General features: G+C 43.1%; 1 protein-coding gene across 1 annotated transcript; it reads right to left on the minus strand.

The window, feature by feature from the left end:
- Positions 1-9,624: 9,624 nt before the first annotated feature.
- cln8 (CLN8 transmembrane ER and ERGIC protein) lies at positions 9,625-14,563 on the minus strand. The gene is made up of 3 exons (XM_083682735.1): positions 14,504-14,563; positions 13,212-13,888; positions 9,625-12,952 (listed from the first exon to the last, which is right to left on the minus strand). Exons 2-3 carry the CDS (start codon positions 13,773-13,775, stop codon positions 12,635-12,637), a joined length of 882 nt encoding a protein of 293 aa, XP_083538861.1. The 5' UTR covers positions 13,776-13,888; positions 14,504-14,563; the 3' UTR covers positions 9,625-12,634.
- Positions 14,564-17,252: the final 2,689 nt, after the last annotated feature.

Here is a 17,252-nt window from a genome sequence, read left to right on the forward strand (position 1 = left end):
GAAGTGGTAGGGCGAAGTGGCCCTCCAAACTGAGGTTTTTCAGAGGCACATCTCCCAGAATGCCTTGCGAATCATCGGCAAGATGGTGGTGAACGCTGCACAAGCAACAAAAGAAAAACACAAATGTCAGTATTTTCTTTGTTAATAAAGATTTAAAAATGATGACAACCATGGTATTATCTTAGTTTAAGGCCGATTTTTCTTTATAACAAGCATAACAAAAAATTGCTAGTATGCTGATGTCTCTAGCTAGCTAGCTAACGTTACAACATTGTTTTAAGGCTGATTTGTGCATGACAGTCCTGCATTTTGACATATTTCCATGTCGCATTTTCATACTGATGATGAATCAGAGTCTTGAAGGGTTGTCCCATTTCATAGGGGAAGATTCCAACCACTACCCCTTGTAACTTGTGTTCCGAGGGGCAAGTCGAAAAGTGAGGGGCACTCGAAAAAGAGAGGTAGAGGTAAAAATAAGAAATGGGATAGTCTGACACCGTCTCAAATCGTGTACTGCTAAATCCACCAAGGAACATGACCATATCATACCACTAAGTAACGCTTCACATCCATCTTAGCATGGAGCAACAAGCAACACTGCTGTTGACAAGTTTGAGCAGCATGTGTTCTCATTTGCTATGGGGGGGGGGGGAGCAGTGATTATGATGTGTGGGAGAGATGGAGTCAGAGAGAGGAGGAGGAGGAGGAGGAGGAGAGAAGTTGTTGACTTTACTTTCAGGAGGAGGGGGGGGGAACTCTTCCACATCCATACTGGGGTGCTCTTCCTCTGGGCACACGTTCGCTCAGCAGCAGGGTGGGAATCCTCTAGACCCACGCATATCCCTGGAGGACAAAATGGAGGAATGTCAGAGTTGGCATATTATATACACTTAGCACATTAGCTTAGCATGGAGGAATGTGCCTATACATCATCACAGAGGCATGTCCCACTGCACTACATGAGCCCCAGCCCAGCCCAGCCCGCCAGGGGTTAGAGCCCAACAACACGGTCGTTATTCCAGTGTTCCTCAGGCTCAGTCAAGCCAGGCCAGCAGGGGAGTTGAGGAGCATTTTGGTCTTTGGGTCTTCTGTTTTGTGTGAGAGTCAGGCATTTGAACCACATCTAATTCAGACAAATTAGAATACAAAAAACAACTTGAAACAAAACAAAGAAATAGAGCCCCAGAGGGCTGTTCAACCAAGCCCACGTGTCGCAGTGTAAACAAAAACAGTCAGTCATTTCTGAGATGGTGGTGGTGTGCGTGTGTGTGTGTGTGTGCTCGGGTCTATTGTGTCTATTAAGTAGTGCAGGCCTCCCCCAGAGGAACACACACACTGGCTGGGTCGCTGACCCTGTGTATGTCAACATGGTGTAGCTGACAGCTTCACACCATGAGACCAGAGAAAGCAAACCCTCTGAGATAATCATTACCAGGGGCAAAACACAGGGGTGTGCGTTCAATTGCTTAATAGTACTCCATTTAGGATTCAAGTCAGGTTCACATCCTAATCTCCAGCACCTAACTGCCCACCGGTCAATGGTCAACAGTCCATTGATTTAAAGCAAGTCAATAATCTACGTTTAACACCCTCTGATCACTCAGGTGTAGCACTTTCCAAATAACAATGGAAATGAGCTTTACTGTGTTGAGGTTCAACTCCACTGAACTCATCTGATAACAGCAGTCCCCAGCTGGGTCAATATAGCAAATATAGTCAGCTTTAATCAACAAATCAACAAAAATAGGTTTATTATCTTTCAATAAAATCTTGATTCTGATTGTTTTTATATGCAGCACTGTAGGCTTACATTTTTAAATTATTGATTTATTTTAACAGTTTTTACATGTCTTGCTAAAATAACCATATCTAGTTTGTTTACTCAATGTTACCATAGTGTGGTATCCCTTTGTTCACATGGAATATGCTGAAGTGAATGGCTTGTAGCTGTTTTACACACTACAGTGATGACCTGAACCATACTGTGCTGGCTCTGATATTTTCTTTTCACACTGTCCTTTCCAGCACTGTTACAGCAGCTATGGTGGATGTGTAACCACGTCAGCACAGTACAGCTCAGCAGTGTGAATTAAGATTAGGTCTAATTTCCTGATTGACAGTCAGGTAGGCCTACTTTATGTAATGGAATAATGAACAGGCATGTGGGGTGAGGGGTCAAGGGGAGGGCTGGGTCTACAGCGGCCTCTCTTTTCTGCTTGGGAAATGTCAAATGCAAGCTAAGGCAGGAAACTCGCATACCTGCAGAGACACAAGACATTAACAGGGTTTTCCCACTGTTGTTGAGAGATGGAATAAGACCACAGGATGACAGCCTGAAACAAAAGCTTCAAGTTTAGGCTGAAAAAGTAGGTCCAATCCTGTGTCAGCTGACTCCCCTCAAGACAAACTACTGGAGCTTGTCAGCCTCCTCTGGGCCAGGGCGGGGGATATAGTAGTGATGTCATTCCATAGAATAAGAGAGCCCTTGTTATGGAGAGTCATTCTGTTCCATACTGTTCACACACATTCTCCTCACTGATTCAATTCACACTATAATAGAGGACCACACTCACAATAGAGTACAGTACAATCGTCGTGGAATAAGACTCACCCACAAAGCAATGCTGCTAACAAGAGCCAAAAGATAACCCATTTAGGAGGCTCAAAGCTTGTTTTGTCTACAAATAATGTGAAATCCTCAGCTTCTATGCCCCCAGGCAGCACCCAGAGCACCAGACCAGAGCAGTGGATCTGAACAAACAGAAGCAGTGTTTGCTTGTATGTCGGAAAAACAATGCTAACTAGTGCTTACAGAGCCAGGTAGAGTATCTACGCCCTAGTGACATACGTATTTACCGAGCGCCCGATAAAGTAGAGGAATGTAGAGTTGTACTAGTGAGACATCGTGCCACTCCTACAGTGATAGATAACCTTTTCTAATTTGTCTATTCCTCAAAATGATATATCCTACCTGAACTGTTTGCAGGTGAAAAAAAGACAACTTCTAATACAATCTCAAGAACAATGTGTGCATGCAGTACGATGGTCAATGCGTCCTCTTTAACGCGTCAAAGTAAGAATAACACCAAGGACAAAGATCCTAAAGGAAGGAAAACACCCTTCATACGTTTGATATGACTCATCCTCAGTAGTCACTGCCCTCAGGAGTACAGGAGAGGAGCTATGACAGAGGAAGGAAGGAAGGAAGGGAGGGAGGGAGGGAGGGAGGGAGGGAAGGGAAGGGGGAGGAGGAGGTATAGCAATCAGGTATCCTCATCCTCTGGGCTTCAAAATGAGAAAAGAAAGACAACCCTTTCTCCCATCAACACTAATACTGAACCTAACTGTAAAACGTTAACAATTGCTATTCTTACAGCCCTATTCCGTGCAAGCCTATCTGATGATGGGATACTTCAATGCAATGCATCCCATGGATTGATTTGATTTGATTTATGCATCAAAAAAGATTTAAAGCTGCCAGAGGATATAAAGTTGAAGACAGGCCGTTCTAAACTCTAAGGTTAAGTAAGGCTTTGTGACCGTTAACAGTGTGGAGTGGAAACATCCTTAGTTTCTCATAACTATATTACAGCTTTTAAACAAGTCTGGAGAATCCCCCCCATTAACCTCTTTCCCACTCCTGTAATTAGACACTACACTTCTTAGCTCTTTTACAAGAAACACCACCTATGGCAAATGACATCCTGTAATGGCCTGTGGCATACCCAAGTCTTCCCGGGGCCCACCTGGCCCACCATAGAGGGGCAAGTCCTCTCATCCTAGACAACTGTCTGTCTGTCAGCAACACAACACAACTGTAGGCCTTTGAACGTTTCTCAAAAGCAGATAGACCTGCAGTGGCAGCTGAGGCAACAAACCTAAGCCTCGACACAGAGAAGGCTGATGTCGCCACTAACCACTGATTTCAGGGAATCTGATCTGAGACCTGTGGTTAAGGGGCAGCTTCAACCTTGAGCTGAAGACACCGGAGGATGGAAAAAACCCACCTCTCTGATGACAGACTTGGCCAAGCATGTCATTACAAGTCCGGCACGCTAAACTCAGCTGTAGTTACGCACAAGAAAAACAGTCATTAGGCCGACAGTTAATGCAGATGATTTGTTCCCTGTTTTCACAACAATACCTGTACATGCCATCCACACCACTGCACAAGAATGCTACACTCTCTACCGGCGAGGAGTTACCACATAGGAACATTGCTACATAACAAACATTAGATAGCGGTCAATGGGAAGACACTTTAACCGGCAAATGCCTCCGCAATGAAGACTGGAGTCAATATGATTTATGCGACCGCGTTTTAATAGTGTGCCACCGACAACCCCTCGATGACAGCACCCTCGTTTGGGGTTGAGGAGGTTTTTTTGACACCCCTCTACGAAACAGAAAACATTCTCAAGCCCTCTTGATGACAAGTGGCATTCCACATATGGGTTTGAGAGAGTTGCAAACAAAAGCCAAAGCCTCCTCTGTCTGTAGGCCAGAAGTGCTGGACCGGAGAGAGAGAGAGAGAGAGCAGAGAGAGACTCCTCTCTCCAAGCTGTGAGTCTGTCTTCTAGGGACAGGGCTGGGGGCTCAATGGCTGACTGGGTTATTGGCTGTATGTCATCATCGTCTCCCAATGCCAGCGTTACTGTAATCAGGGCTCCGTTCTACACACAGCAGCTCAACAGGCTTGTGTGTGTGAATGGGTGGACTGGGATGACAGACACTTGTAGTGGGGACTGGGGAGGACGGGACAGTGCCCTGCAGCATACTAAAATGGCCAGCCTCTCTCTCTCCCTCTCTCTTTGTCTATGTTGACAGGGGGCCAGGCAGAGCAGTTTTATGACATGCAGAGGAGGAGCACTGGAAAGCCACAGCGAGAGAGAGAAGGGGGGGGGGGACGATCAAGAGAGAGAAAGAAAAAAAAAATTGCTGTCAGTCAGTCTCAAAGTACTGGAGCTTCTAATGGGCTGAAGCTTAAAGGGTACTGACACTATCTCTTACAAGAAATCTAGTCTGTGCAGATATTCCATTCGTCACTTTGTCAACAGTACCAGATTGTTAGCAGAAGCATACTGTGGACTACAAAATAGTTAGCCTAGTATTAAGCCATATAAAAGGACAAACAACCTGATCCACACAGCTGATTAGAAGTAGGCTAAGGCTAACTAAGCTATATTGTTTCAGTCTGATGCTGAATACTGTGCATGGTTGCTCTTCTAAAGCCTTTCTCTCCCCATCCCTGAAATGTTAGCCGGCCTAGACACACACAGGAATCAATATAGCCAGGGGAGCTGCATGGCATTTCACATCACCAGCTGTAATTATAATGGGTGTCGGGTGTGGAGGGATACACTTTAATAGAAGGCCCTAAAGCCCCAAGCTGAACTGCAGCAAGCTTATTAATTCCCTGGTGTGTAGTGTAGTAGCCTATTGGACATGAGAAGGGATCCTCCACTAAATTGAAGTGCAGTCCGTTGAGAACAATATCATAAGAGTCATTCTCGGTGTCATCAACAGAGCAACAGTACTACACCCAGCACAACCAAGAAGACAGCAGCCCTTCTGACAAATTGCACTGCATGTAAGATCTTGTCCCTGAGAATATGGTGGAACTGGAAAACAATGGGGTTACTGACATTGACCAGGAATGCTTCCAACGAACAACTGCAGTCCCCTTTGACCATCTCAGTCAGGAAATGAACAACACTTTTTCACTTGGTTTTTCTTGTTGTCTCCGAATGCAATTTAATGGTGGTCAGACCATCTCTTTCCTAATTTCACAACATCTTCACAGAAGCGGAAGATAATAATTTCCTTCATACTAGACCTAGACCCTCCCAGTCGAAGCCTTTTGCTTTGAAGTCAGAACATTTGGGCAAAATGACAGACTGGAGTTTTAGACTTACAAACGGAATGTCCAATTAAAAATGGAAGCCACCACATCCACAGTCCTTCCAAAAGCGGGTCCCCACCCAGTAGGCCTACAGACTAAGGCCTTGACAGAGTCAAACATGCCGTCAGAAGAACACTATCTCAGTGTGTGTGTAGGCAATAGGAGAGAGACAGAGAGCCCAATAGGATCTTTGTTAGCTGCCTGGAGGCATTTCAATGTCAACAGAACAAACAGCTCCAAATTGTCTCCTAACCTCAGATTACAACAAGTGACCACAGGCTAACTCAAAGCTTTCAATTGTCATACTAATATGCATGGCACTGACTTCAGACTGTGGAGAAAGTGTTGACGCTCTCTGAAGACTGGCAGATGAACAACATAAAAATGTCAAGACATTATACATTAGAGAAGAAAAATTCACAGACCAAAATGGCAGATGAATGTAGATGACAACAGAAAAAAGTTCTGATTCATTCAATTAGAAGGTCCACAACTGGAATCATATCCAACTCATTCTGAACACAGATGTTCCCAGCTGGTATAAACTGTTTGGTATGTGACAAAGTTCCCATGTCCACCTGTGCAAGGCCCATGCTGTTTTCGCCCAGCAGTGACTTAACTGAACTGTGTGTCGATCCAGATTCACATTGTGTCTCATTGGGTCCTTGGAGGTGGTGGAGCCGATAATCTCACAGTCCTCTGAAAAATGAGAAGTATGTTCCTCTGCAGGACCACTGTGTACTCTTGGCCCTTACAGTCCGTCAGACAGTCAATATTCAGAGCAAGGCTTTTCCGTAAGCCTCCACTGACTGGACAGACTTACAGACCTGACACACTTGCTTTGGCAATTAGCGATTCTGCGCTATTCTGCTCCAGCTGCATCTGTATCCAGAGACCATAACAACCAAGGAAAAGAACAACAGCTCTTTCCAAGTTCTTAAATTAGTCGAGCCCTCTTATGGAGCTGCTGATGACATTACATTATACAAGGTGGGATGCTGCTGAAAGAGTTTTGGTGCTTTCTAGCCATCTGAAGACTTCTGAGAAAACATGTCATAGATAAGAGAGGAAGTTAACATGTTCCTGGGGGGATGGTCCAGGAGGAAGTGTCATGCATGGTGGAGCGTGATGTTTGCAAGGTTCACCTGAGTGCTCAACAATAGAGACTCTGCTGTAGAGTTTTGGGCACGAGCTAAAGATCTCCACACCCGCCAAAATACCAGAGACCCTTTTTTAGGGACTCATTACAGTGGGCGGAGGAGGCATCTGTGCTCGCAGCCAAGTGACCCGGATATTTGCTAAGCAAATTACCAGTAGTGTGTGTGTGCAAATCTCGCAGGCTCCCGACTCTCACCCGTGCTGATGGAAAGTGAACTGGACAAGCATGGCGCCAGACAACACAAGAGAAGATCAAAGCGATCACTGTATCTATGCAATCTTTTCGGCAGCCGAGCCCCAAGGTTCATAGATTCCTGAAAGTACTGTTGTTTAGATCGCCAAGGGTTCCAGGCTTCTCTAACAACTTAGGAAAACAGTTATATTAAATTAGGCTTTTCTGATTAATAGAAGTGTTGCAAAAGAGGTTCCAGTTCATTGGAGTCAGGCATTGGCCTCTGTGAGGAATGTTATGCATGACTAAGTGAATTTGTTGAATGGAGTTTTGGAGTGAGCATTCTGGAACTCTGAAAAGTACATTAGGTCTGCTTTGAAGTATTACAGCAGCCTACGTTTTGGATGTAAAAAATAGAGGAAAGAGTGGAAAGAAAGGGAGAGAGATGACAGTGCAACCTCAGGCCACTTGTCAGTGATAAATCTCTCTCATTAGAAAAATCATTACATTAATGTCATTTCTGTTTTTATTCCCATTGGTCAGGAATGGATAAACAAAAACATTATTGATGAAGTTGCACCTGACAGGATTCAATGTCATCCATGAAATTAATGTGAAGGGCATCTTGCACCTGCACCCTTGAGAAAAGCACACAGGGCAATAACATTTATGGCATTGCATTTTGTACAGAACTTTTAGCAATCCATCACAAAGTATGTCATTGGTGTGACAACCAGCGTGTGTCACTGCCAAATCCTGACATGAAAAAAATCTGAGGATGAGCAAATATCTGACAAGAACTGGAAGGATCTGTAATAAACAGTGATTTAATTTATCATTGAATTTTTCCAAAGCACGGCAGAAGTGTCAGACAAGACACAAGTGACACGATGTAATTGGAATTGATTGATGTCAGCTCAGCTGTGTTGATACAATTTACAAACAGATAAATTGGCAAAGACAACTCGCCACGTTATAAGACCGGAGGTCTCGTTTTTGGTTCGTTTGCTGAGAAGAAAACTAATTAAAAGAGGATTTTCCCATTCGCGTAACATACAAATAGCAGCCCACATGCACTTTGTCGGAACATACGTGTTAATATACATTTAGGGACTGTAAAGATGAAACAATCATATTTGTACTACTCTCAAACAGTTCTGAAGTTCTTCAACAACAGCATAAATCCCTTAAACTCACCATTTTTAGACTCCTGGTATTAATACCTTCTCCTAGTTCCACAAAAATTTGTAATTCTCAGTCAAAAAAAGTGTTAAATTCTTAGGGAAACACTGCTTCTTCATGTGTTTCTAAAGTGACTGTTAGGATCCCTTGTCCATTTTTCGCTAGCTCAGATTCCAACCTTTTCCCCATGCAAACTGACTCCACCGAAGACCTCGCCTCCTCCCAGTCAATCATTGGCGGAAATTTCGGACCCGAAGCCTTAATTGGCTGGAGAGACGGTCAATCACATTCCTGAGGGCTGCTCCTGTAGAATGAAGTAGATGCATTCCAATGTGCCCCACGTGACCCGTGAGGTTGCTCCCACTGTGGAACATCGCTACAGTGGGATGCAGAGTTGGAAAAATTACTAGAAATATATTTTCTGGCACGATATTCTTTTCATAGTATTTTCCACTTCGTAATATTGGGCTTAGTATCTGCTTTCAGTGCCAAGTTATTAATACGTGATGATAATAATGCCCATTTGAACTCCAGCGTTTGCCACGTCAAACTTGTAATTTAAGTAGTTACTAACACGTGTGTCTTGATTTCTACACAAAAACGTTAGTTTGTTAAGTCAACATAACACTGGAGTGAAAGTTTTTCATTTTCTTTGAGTAAACAAACAGCTATAAACAAATTGAAATGTAAACAGTAAGAATCGTTAAGTCAATTTACAACTAGCCTACCCTTTCCTACATTCAATTATATATTTAATGAAATGATGGCATGCAATATGACACTGTAAAGTAAATTCAGAGATAGGCCTATTCATCAGTTATACAGACTCACAGTTTTCCCCCACTTCTGATTTTGTATTCTTCTCATTTTTATTCTGGATCCAAAATTGTGTCGTCCCCTACATCGGCTCAACTGGACCTTTTGAGCGTCGAATGGACAATTATGGTCATACTCTGCCACCTAGTGGACGATTTTAGGGTTAAATATAAAGAGACAATGTAGAATATTAAAGGTTTTATTAAAATTGTATGTTATAGAGAACATATTCGTGACTCACAATCCAAGCAAATTACAGTATTCATGGGTGAGTGTGTATTGTATTTATTTTTTTCTCTAACAAAAAATAGAAGCGTATGGAACAATGTAACAGCTTCTTAAGAAGTCCAATACTGTTTAAACAAGCTCAGAAGAAGTTGAAATAAGAATGTAGTAAATTACACATTTACAGAAGGATTTGAATTATATATTTGTATCAAGTCTGGAACCCGTAAAGACAAACTCCATTGCATTTGGTTAACAAAGCTGGGAGCCAAAATAATAGACAATTAAAAAAAAAAAAAAAAGTGAGTACAAAACGGATAGTGACCTGATTCCATTCTGGACCCAAGCTTCTTCACCACCGATTGTTTTCACAGTAATTGCTCAAATACTATTCTGGAAGACTAAGTATTGCCATCACCATACTGTGTACAGCCTTATCCTGCAGTTCTTTCAGATCTGTGACCACTGCGGGGGTAAAGGACAGTGGTCAACTGCTAGGGAACGAAACTGAACTATGCCTCATCACGCCACGCTTTACTCCCCTTCATCCTCTCATGATTATGAAGCAGATGGTGTATTATGGCATGACATTTGAATGTCACATCCTGACAAAGGCACTGGGTGGTGAAACGTTGGTTCATTAAATATGACAATCTCTGTTTGATCTGTCAATCTGCAGTTAGTGTGTACCTAGCCTAAAGTCATCTACACATTTACTGAATATCACAGTCAAACATCCCGACCAAACATAACCAAAATCAGGTACAGTAGTTCATTATAATAAAACCTAAATTATTATATTAGTAAAACTAGTACAATTAATGTTAATGGTACTTCTAAGACAGTCCTGCATTAATAAAATAATCAAACACAAATGTGAAATTTAAAAGGCAGCTAAACATAAGAGATGATTCCAGTACCCCTGTAACAGTGAAGATGTCACCAACATCTGTGATATGACCTCTTATCAGTCAACTAGAGTCTACAACTAACTGAATACCTTTGCCACATTTGTAAGCAGACATTATGCTGAAATATGCTTACGAGACTAAAAATACTGTCAGATTTGATTCATTTCGAATCCAGGAGTTGGGTCTCGCTCGAATTTCTGAGAACTGATACGGACCGAATCGATGATGCAGCCATTTGGGTATTGCACCATGGCTCATCACCAACCCCCGAAAACAGCAAGGGTCAATACCGAAAGCTAAAGATCATAATTGCATACACTTCCGCTCCCCTCTGCAATACATGTCATCTTAATCTAGAAATGCCCCCGTGTCGATTGGTCATCCACAAAGTCAAATTGCTGACGCAGCAGCATCAATCACAACTTGTCTGAAGGCAGACAACACACAGCTGTTTACAATGACCTTGGTTAAGGAGACAAACACATCTGTTTACTATGAGAATAAATTACGCCATTTATTTCAATTTACTTTTGTGGAAGCTTAGCTATGCGACGCTTGTAATGTCTTACTACATTACATTACTTGAGCTCTATAGTGTAGAAAGCAGTCAGTGAAAACTACCGACAATCCCCAGCAGAGGCCTCAGTTTTAGTGAGTTCATAACTGCATCACAATATTACCGTAGAATCCATGGCTGCTAGATGTATAGGTTATATATAGATTGCAAACATGTCAAAGGACAGAATTAACGGAAATGTGCTTATTATGCAACATTGGTTGGCAAAATGGCATCAGCCTACACAATATCTTCCCTGTTGTCATGAAATTTCAACCAATACACTGCAAACATTTTGATATCCATAGGTCCTACACACAATCTTTAACACTTGAAATACTGTAAATGCACTTCAGATTATGTTTCAACTCAGTTGAATGAACTGGACACCTCCTCACTGGAGAAGAGAGCCTTTGTGATGTGGCAGGGAAGTCTGGAATTCCATTCAATGTGGTGGGAGAGGAATCCAAAGGGCGTTTCATCAAAATATTCATCAAACCCATCTTTGTTCCACAAATGACCCCCCCCAAAAAAGGTTAAATCTAAAAAAGAAAGTCACTTTCAGTCTCAACTGACTCACGTGAATGAAACTGATTCGATTGTCCACTTGGGACAGTACAGAAGGTCCAATGAGTCAACAGGGCACTATTTAAATAGATTACTCTACAGAATTAACCCTTGACCACATTTTACAGGCAGTAGCAGATCCTGAGCCGTGGTGCTTTCTATTAGTCGACTAATTTCCCCAACGGTGACTCCACTGAGAACCTACACTAGTGTCAACCCACAGAGCCAAAGTCAACTTCAGGTTCAAAGATTCAACTCCGATAGCCACAGAGCACAGGACAACGACACTGATGTGATACAAGCTCAATATGAGAGCCTCCAACTACACCAGGACACTACAGACACACCACGTCTACTTTCAAGACAGAAAGGAAGCAATGTTATGTTACTATACAGAGGACATGGGGTTTGAAAGCCATGATGAGGACATACATCTGCGTGTGTGGGTCCTGTACATGTGCTCAGCGCACCAGGCTGTGGTCTCAGTGTCCCTGTGCTCAGTGTACTGTGAGTGAGTGAGTGAGTGAGTGAGTGAGTGAGTGAGTGATCACAGTGTACCAGTCAGGCTGCTGTGAGTGAGTGAGTGATCACAGTGTACCAGACAGGCTGCTGTGAGTGAGTGAGTGATCACAGTGTACCAGACAGAGCACTTGAGCCTCTGGGGACACCTAACCAGCCAACACCCCCATTCCAGTGCGGTTGAAACATTCACACCTTGCTAGTGAAAGACAGAAAACATCTCTCCCTCTCTATTTCCCTCTGCACGTTCTCACAAAAAAAAAACACCAGCAGGCATACGGCTAAAAAAAAAAAATAAAATAAAAAAGGTACAAATTCTTCTTAACAGGATATGACCTATTGAATTTCTTGTCTATGCTGACATCTCTTTTTTGTTTAAACATAGGTTGCATAACTCCACATTTGGCATGCAAGAGGCCCCTTTCATGCTCTGAGGAGAAACACAAATAAAACCTAATGATAACCTATAAAATAAAGTTCATTTTCACCTGGAAATCCTCAAAGCAGCTCAAACACAAAAGCCAGAGTTAATAAGAGACCAGTCTGTGAACCACCCTTCCTCTCCTTGATAAGCATAGTTAAGAGACACCACCACCACCATAAAGTCTCCCACATCCTCAGACCCTTCAGTGGTGGTGGGGTTTGGGCTGGTCCCCTGCGGGCCCGTTGGGGGTTGGTGCTGGCTTGTTGCTGAAGTTCCAGTCCACAGGGTTGAGGAGCTGCATGGTCTTCTTATGGGTCCAGATGGGGTTGATGAGGACAGTGAGGAGCGCCAGGCCCGAGAAGAAGAGCAGGCGCTGGGGCAAGGCGACGTAGGCATTAATCTCCCCCCAGTGGCTCCAGATCACCCACCACATGTAGTAGGTCAGCACCATGCGACAGTGGAACATGTGGATCATTGCCCACTGGTTGGCCTTCCAGAAGAGGGTCTGCGCCCAGCCCGCCTAGAGGAGGAATGGAGAGAGGGGAGAGGAAAGGAGGAGAGGGATATTCAGATTAGTTTACTGACTGGAAGTGTAGGTGTTTGGGGGGGGGGGGATCATCTAGTGGAATATTATTTGGTTGTATTTATGAAGTGTTTTTCACTTGGTCTCAAAAAGCATTGACTGACTCTTCTATTCACCACCAATCTAGATGAGTGACTCTCCACATGTTTTTAAGTGGTGAAGGGCACCAGACAGACAAACAAAAAGTGTACTGTACCTTTAGCAGCATCCAGGAGATGCAGGTGAACGGTGTGCTTATCTCCAGCAGCAGTGTGACCATAGGAAGGTAGTGTCCTAGAGAGTCCCACACCACGCTCCCAGCAAACCCAGACAGGGCGAAGAAGTGATGCACGGCCAGGGGCAGGTCAAACGACCCAAACGCCACGCTGGAGGCGTGCAGCGCCACGTTCTCAAACAGGAAGAAGCCGGTGGCGGTCAGGACATTAAACCAGGACCAGTCCTCCTGACCCCTGACCCTGTCCCTGGTCACGGCAGAGTCCTCGGTCAGCGCCCGCAGGCCCGCCACCGTGCTCTGGAGGCCAAAGACAGCCCGCGTGGCTGCCAGGTTCCAGAACACCTTCTCCTTGGCCAGCAGAGAGCGATAGGTCTGGGAGAGGCCGGACGAGAGGAGGTGGGAGAAGAGGAAAACGGCCATGTAGAAGGCAAAGCCCAGGCCAATGACCTGGACACGGAGGCCCCAGGAGAAGTAGTCCATGCCCATGGGGTGGCCTGTTTTAGACCCGCTGCTGGGCGGTAGTGGAGCGGCCTGCTCGGAGGACATGATGTGTTGTGTTGATGATGGCTGCTGGTCTGCTCTCACAGCTGTGGAGGTCTCACACAACGGTTGAGTGACCAGCGGACACTGATATGTCCCATAAGTCAGTTATCAACCACCTAAAGAAGAAATGGGACAGACAGACAGACAGACAGAGAGAGAGAGAAAGAGAGAGAGAGACACACACACACACACACACACACACACACACACACACACACACACAGTTAATGACCTGAAGTGGTCCACTGCTGACCCTCATCTGTTCATATTGCCTAAAAGACAAAACACCAGTTGTTTGTCAAGATAAGAGTTATGTTGGTAGGCTACTTCTGTCTAGGCTACAAATAACACTTAGAGGGGAAAAGGAAAAGAGAAGTGAGACGTTTCAGATCTTCTTTCGTCAACCTCTACGTATCAGTGCGTTTCATCTCGAAATTCCATCAGATAAAACACACCATGTCAATGAGTTACGTGTAAAGTCTGAGTAACAGCACTCAAACAAACAAAAGGCAAAACATCGAGGCCAACTCGCATTCATCTCACCTGTTTACTGTTACATTGTTACATTGTTGCACCGTCTTCCATTACTTCCATTACAAATGTTACACAACCAAAACAAACAAACTGCTTGTGATGTTTGGCGAACGAGCTAACGCGCCAATGTCAACCCCCATAACGTAGGCACTGTTCAGTTTCGTCCTTTTTAGAAAGTAAATGATAAGGTAACGTACCTTTATTCGGGCATTCTTGAGCGACATGGGTGAATGTGTGATACGACTGTTCCAGTCCTGGAGCGGTTTGGATTCCGGTCGTCATATGACTTTAATTGTGTCATATGGGCGAAAAACAGGACGTCCCGCCCACATTGTAGAACCACTGCTCTCCCATTGGTCAATCCTACTCGGGCAAGTACTCTGCCTTGTTTCTATTGGTCCTGAGTGTATCGGGTTATTGATCTCGTTTCAGGAAGTGAACTATCCTTGATGCACTCTGCAACATCACCCCTTGCTCTTCATGAGGGTCTTTCTCACTGAACTTGTCAAGACATCTTTGGATACAGTATTTACTAGTAGCCCCTACTTAGCCCCTGGCAGTATTACAGGCCCAATGCAAGTCAGTGTTACTCAGGAATTCAACCTAAAGGACATGATTTCAGCAGTGTGTGTGAGTGAGTGTGAGTGAGAGTGAGAGTGAGAGAGAGAGAGAGAGCAGTAGAATACTGTATTGTATGTGAATTCTCACGGCATGTGCATCCCTGTGTGCATGTACGGTTTGTGTCTATGGAAACAGTAATAAATGATCAGACACCACACACCTTTCCAAACTTTCAAACTTTTCCAAACTTTTCTTAAAAAATTTAATTGCAGAAGTATTTACATCAGATGACTGTAGCAATGACTGAACTACTCAAAGAGGCAAAATCTTTCAATAGTTGATTTGAAAAAATGGAGGAAAACACATAAGTACATTATATAATATCTCAACAGCATTGTATAATATCTCAACCGGCCGGCTTTATTTCCTGAGGAGGCTCAGGTCCTTTGGCGTGTGCAGGACTCTGCTGAACATGTTCTACCAGTCAGTGGTGGCCAGCGCAGTGCTGTACACGGTGGTATGCTGGGGGGGGGGGGGGGGGGGCAGCATCAAGGAAGGTGACACCAAGAGGCTGAACAAGCTTATTAGGAAAGCTGGTTCTGTCCTTGGTGTCACCCTGGACACTATAGAGGAGGTGGCCAATAGGAGGATGAGGACCAAACTCCTGGCCATCATGGACAATCCCTCCCATCCCCTACATGACACTGTGGCAGAGCAGAGAAGCTCCTTTAGCAACAGATTACTACAACCACGTTGCACTAAGGAGCACTATAGGAGATTCTTTCTGCCTGCCGCAATAAGACTGTACAACTCCTCCTCTGGCTGGCTCGATCGGGGTGATCAGAGTCAGGCTGGGGGATGTTAAATCACACTGGACCATTCTTACTGTGTATAATGTTTCAGATGTCTATTTCATTTTATTATTCTATTGTCACTTTATTTTGTTGTTGTTGTTTGTGATGTGAGCTGCTGTAACGCCTTAATTTCCCCTTGGGGATCAATAAAGTACCTATCTATCTATCTAATGTGTTTTGAAATAATATAAAAAATAACTTAATAACCTAATAACAAATGTGGGTCAGTAAACATAACATAGAAAAAAAAAACATACATAAATACATTGTGATAAACATGGGAATAAATTAATTATATATATATACTGTACATCAGTGTAACAATGTCAATACTTTTAACAAAAAAGCAATGAATAAATAAACCATACATTCATTATCAGTATTTTGCATGCCATCATAACATCTTATCAAAATAATATCAATGAAATAATAAAATGATAACAAAACATGAGCAAGAGCAGAAAATAGTTATGTTTCAATGAAGCATATATTATATATTTATATATTTATATATATTTCTTTACAAATAATGAATATTTGGCATTATATTCATCCTCACTATAGATATGATATACAAGAGATGAAAATAGTTTTAGCTAAACAACTACCATTTTTAATTTGTCTAGTAATCTTCAGAGTCATTTCACATTCCACATTCCAGGAAGTGGTGTATCAGTCTCTCAATGATGATGTTGTTATCTCCACAATATGATAAAGAAAAAATCCCCTTAGTCAAAACATTTCATATATACTGGTGTTAAAAAGCAGACAGACAAACAAGAGGTGAAGCCAAAGATGACAAGAAACTGTCCTAGACACAAATACATCATGTTTGGGAATTATAGGCATGTGAGGGCAAAGAACGGTACAAATGAACAGCCTAGACCTACGTCACAGCTGATGAGTGAAGAGTGGCTGTGTACCGTAGTTACCTACAGGGTTCCATGTTTACTTTATCAAAGAAGATGGCACTTAGTTTTCTGTTGTCTCCATAAGGAATAAACCAAACCAGATCTGCAAATATGACTTTCACCTGTGATATCACACAGAAGTTTCACTTTACAGTATTTCAATTAAAACAAGTATTTCAGATTCAGTAATATGGATGACAAATTTGGTAAATGTTAAATAAAAAAAAAGAACTAAAGTGATTCAGTCTTTGCTTTCCTCACCACCCGTTCCCAGTGAGTATCCATGGCTGTTATGGCCAGAACAAAACAAACAACAACCACAGGAGCTAGAACAATATCCCATAGTCACATCCTTGTCCATAACAACACAAGGCAGCATTGTTCAGTTGTCTTTTGCAGGCAGGCTAGAACTGTCTGTGTGTATTCTAAAATAATTCATTCTGTGACACATTTTGACAGAAGAAACACTGTATGGGACTGTGAATGAAAGAGGGTAGAGGGCAAAAAATCAAGAAGGAAACAAATTAATAGATAGTTCACTTGGGATTAATAAGGTTTTAACACATGGATAGTAATATGCTGAAAGACTATAAAACAACAGCCCCATCTACAGGATTTAA

Source organism: Argentina silus (genome assembly GCF_951799395.1).
Source record: "Argentina silus genome assembly, chromosome: 13".
NCBI lineage: Eukaryota > Metazoa > Chordata > Actinopteri > Argentiniformes > Argentinidae > Argentina > Argentina silus.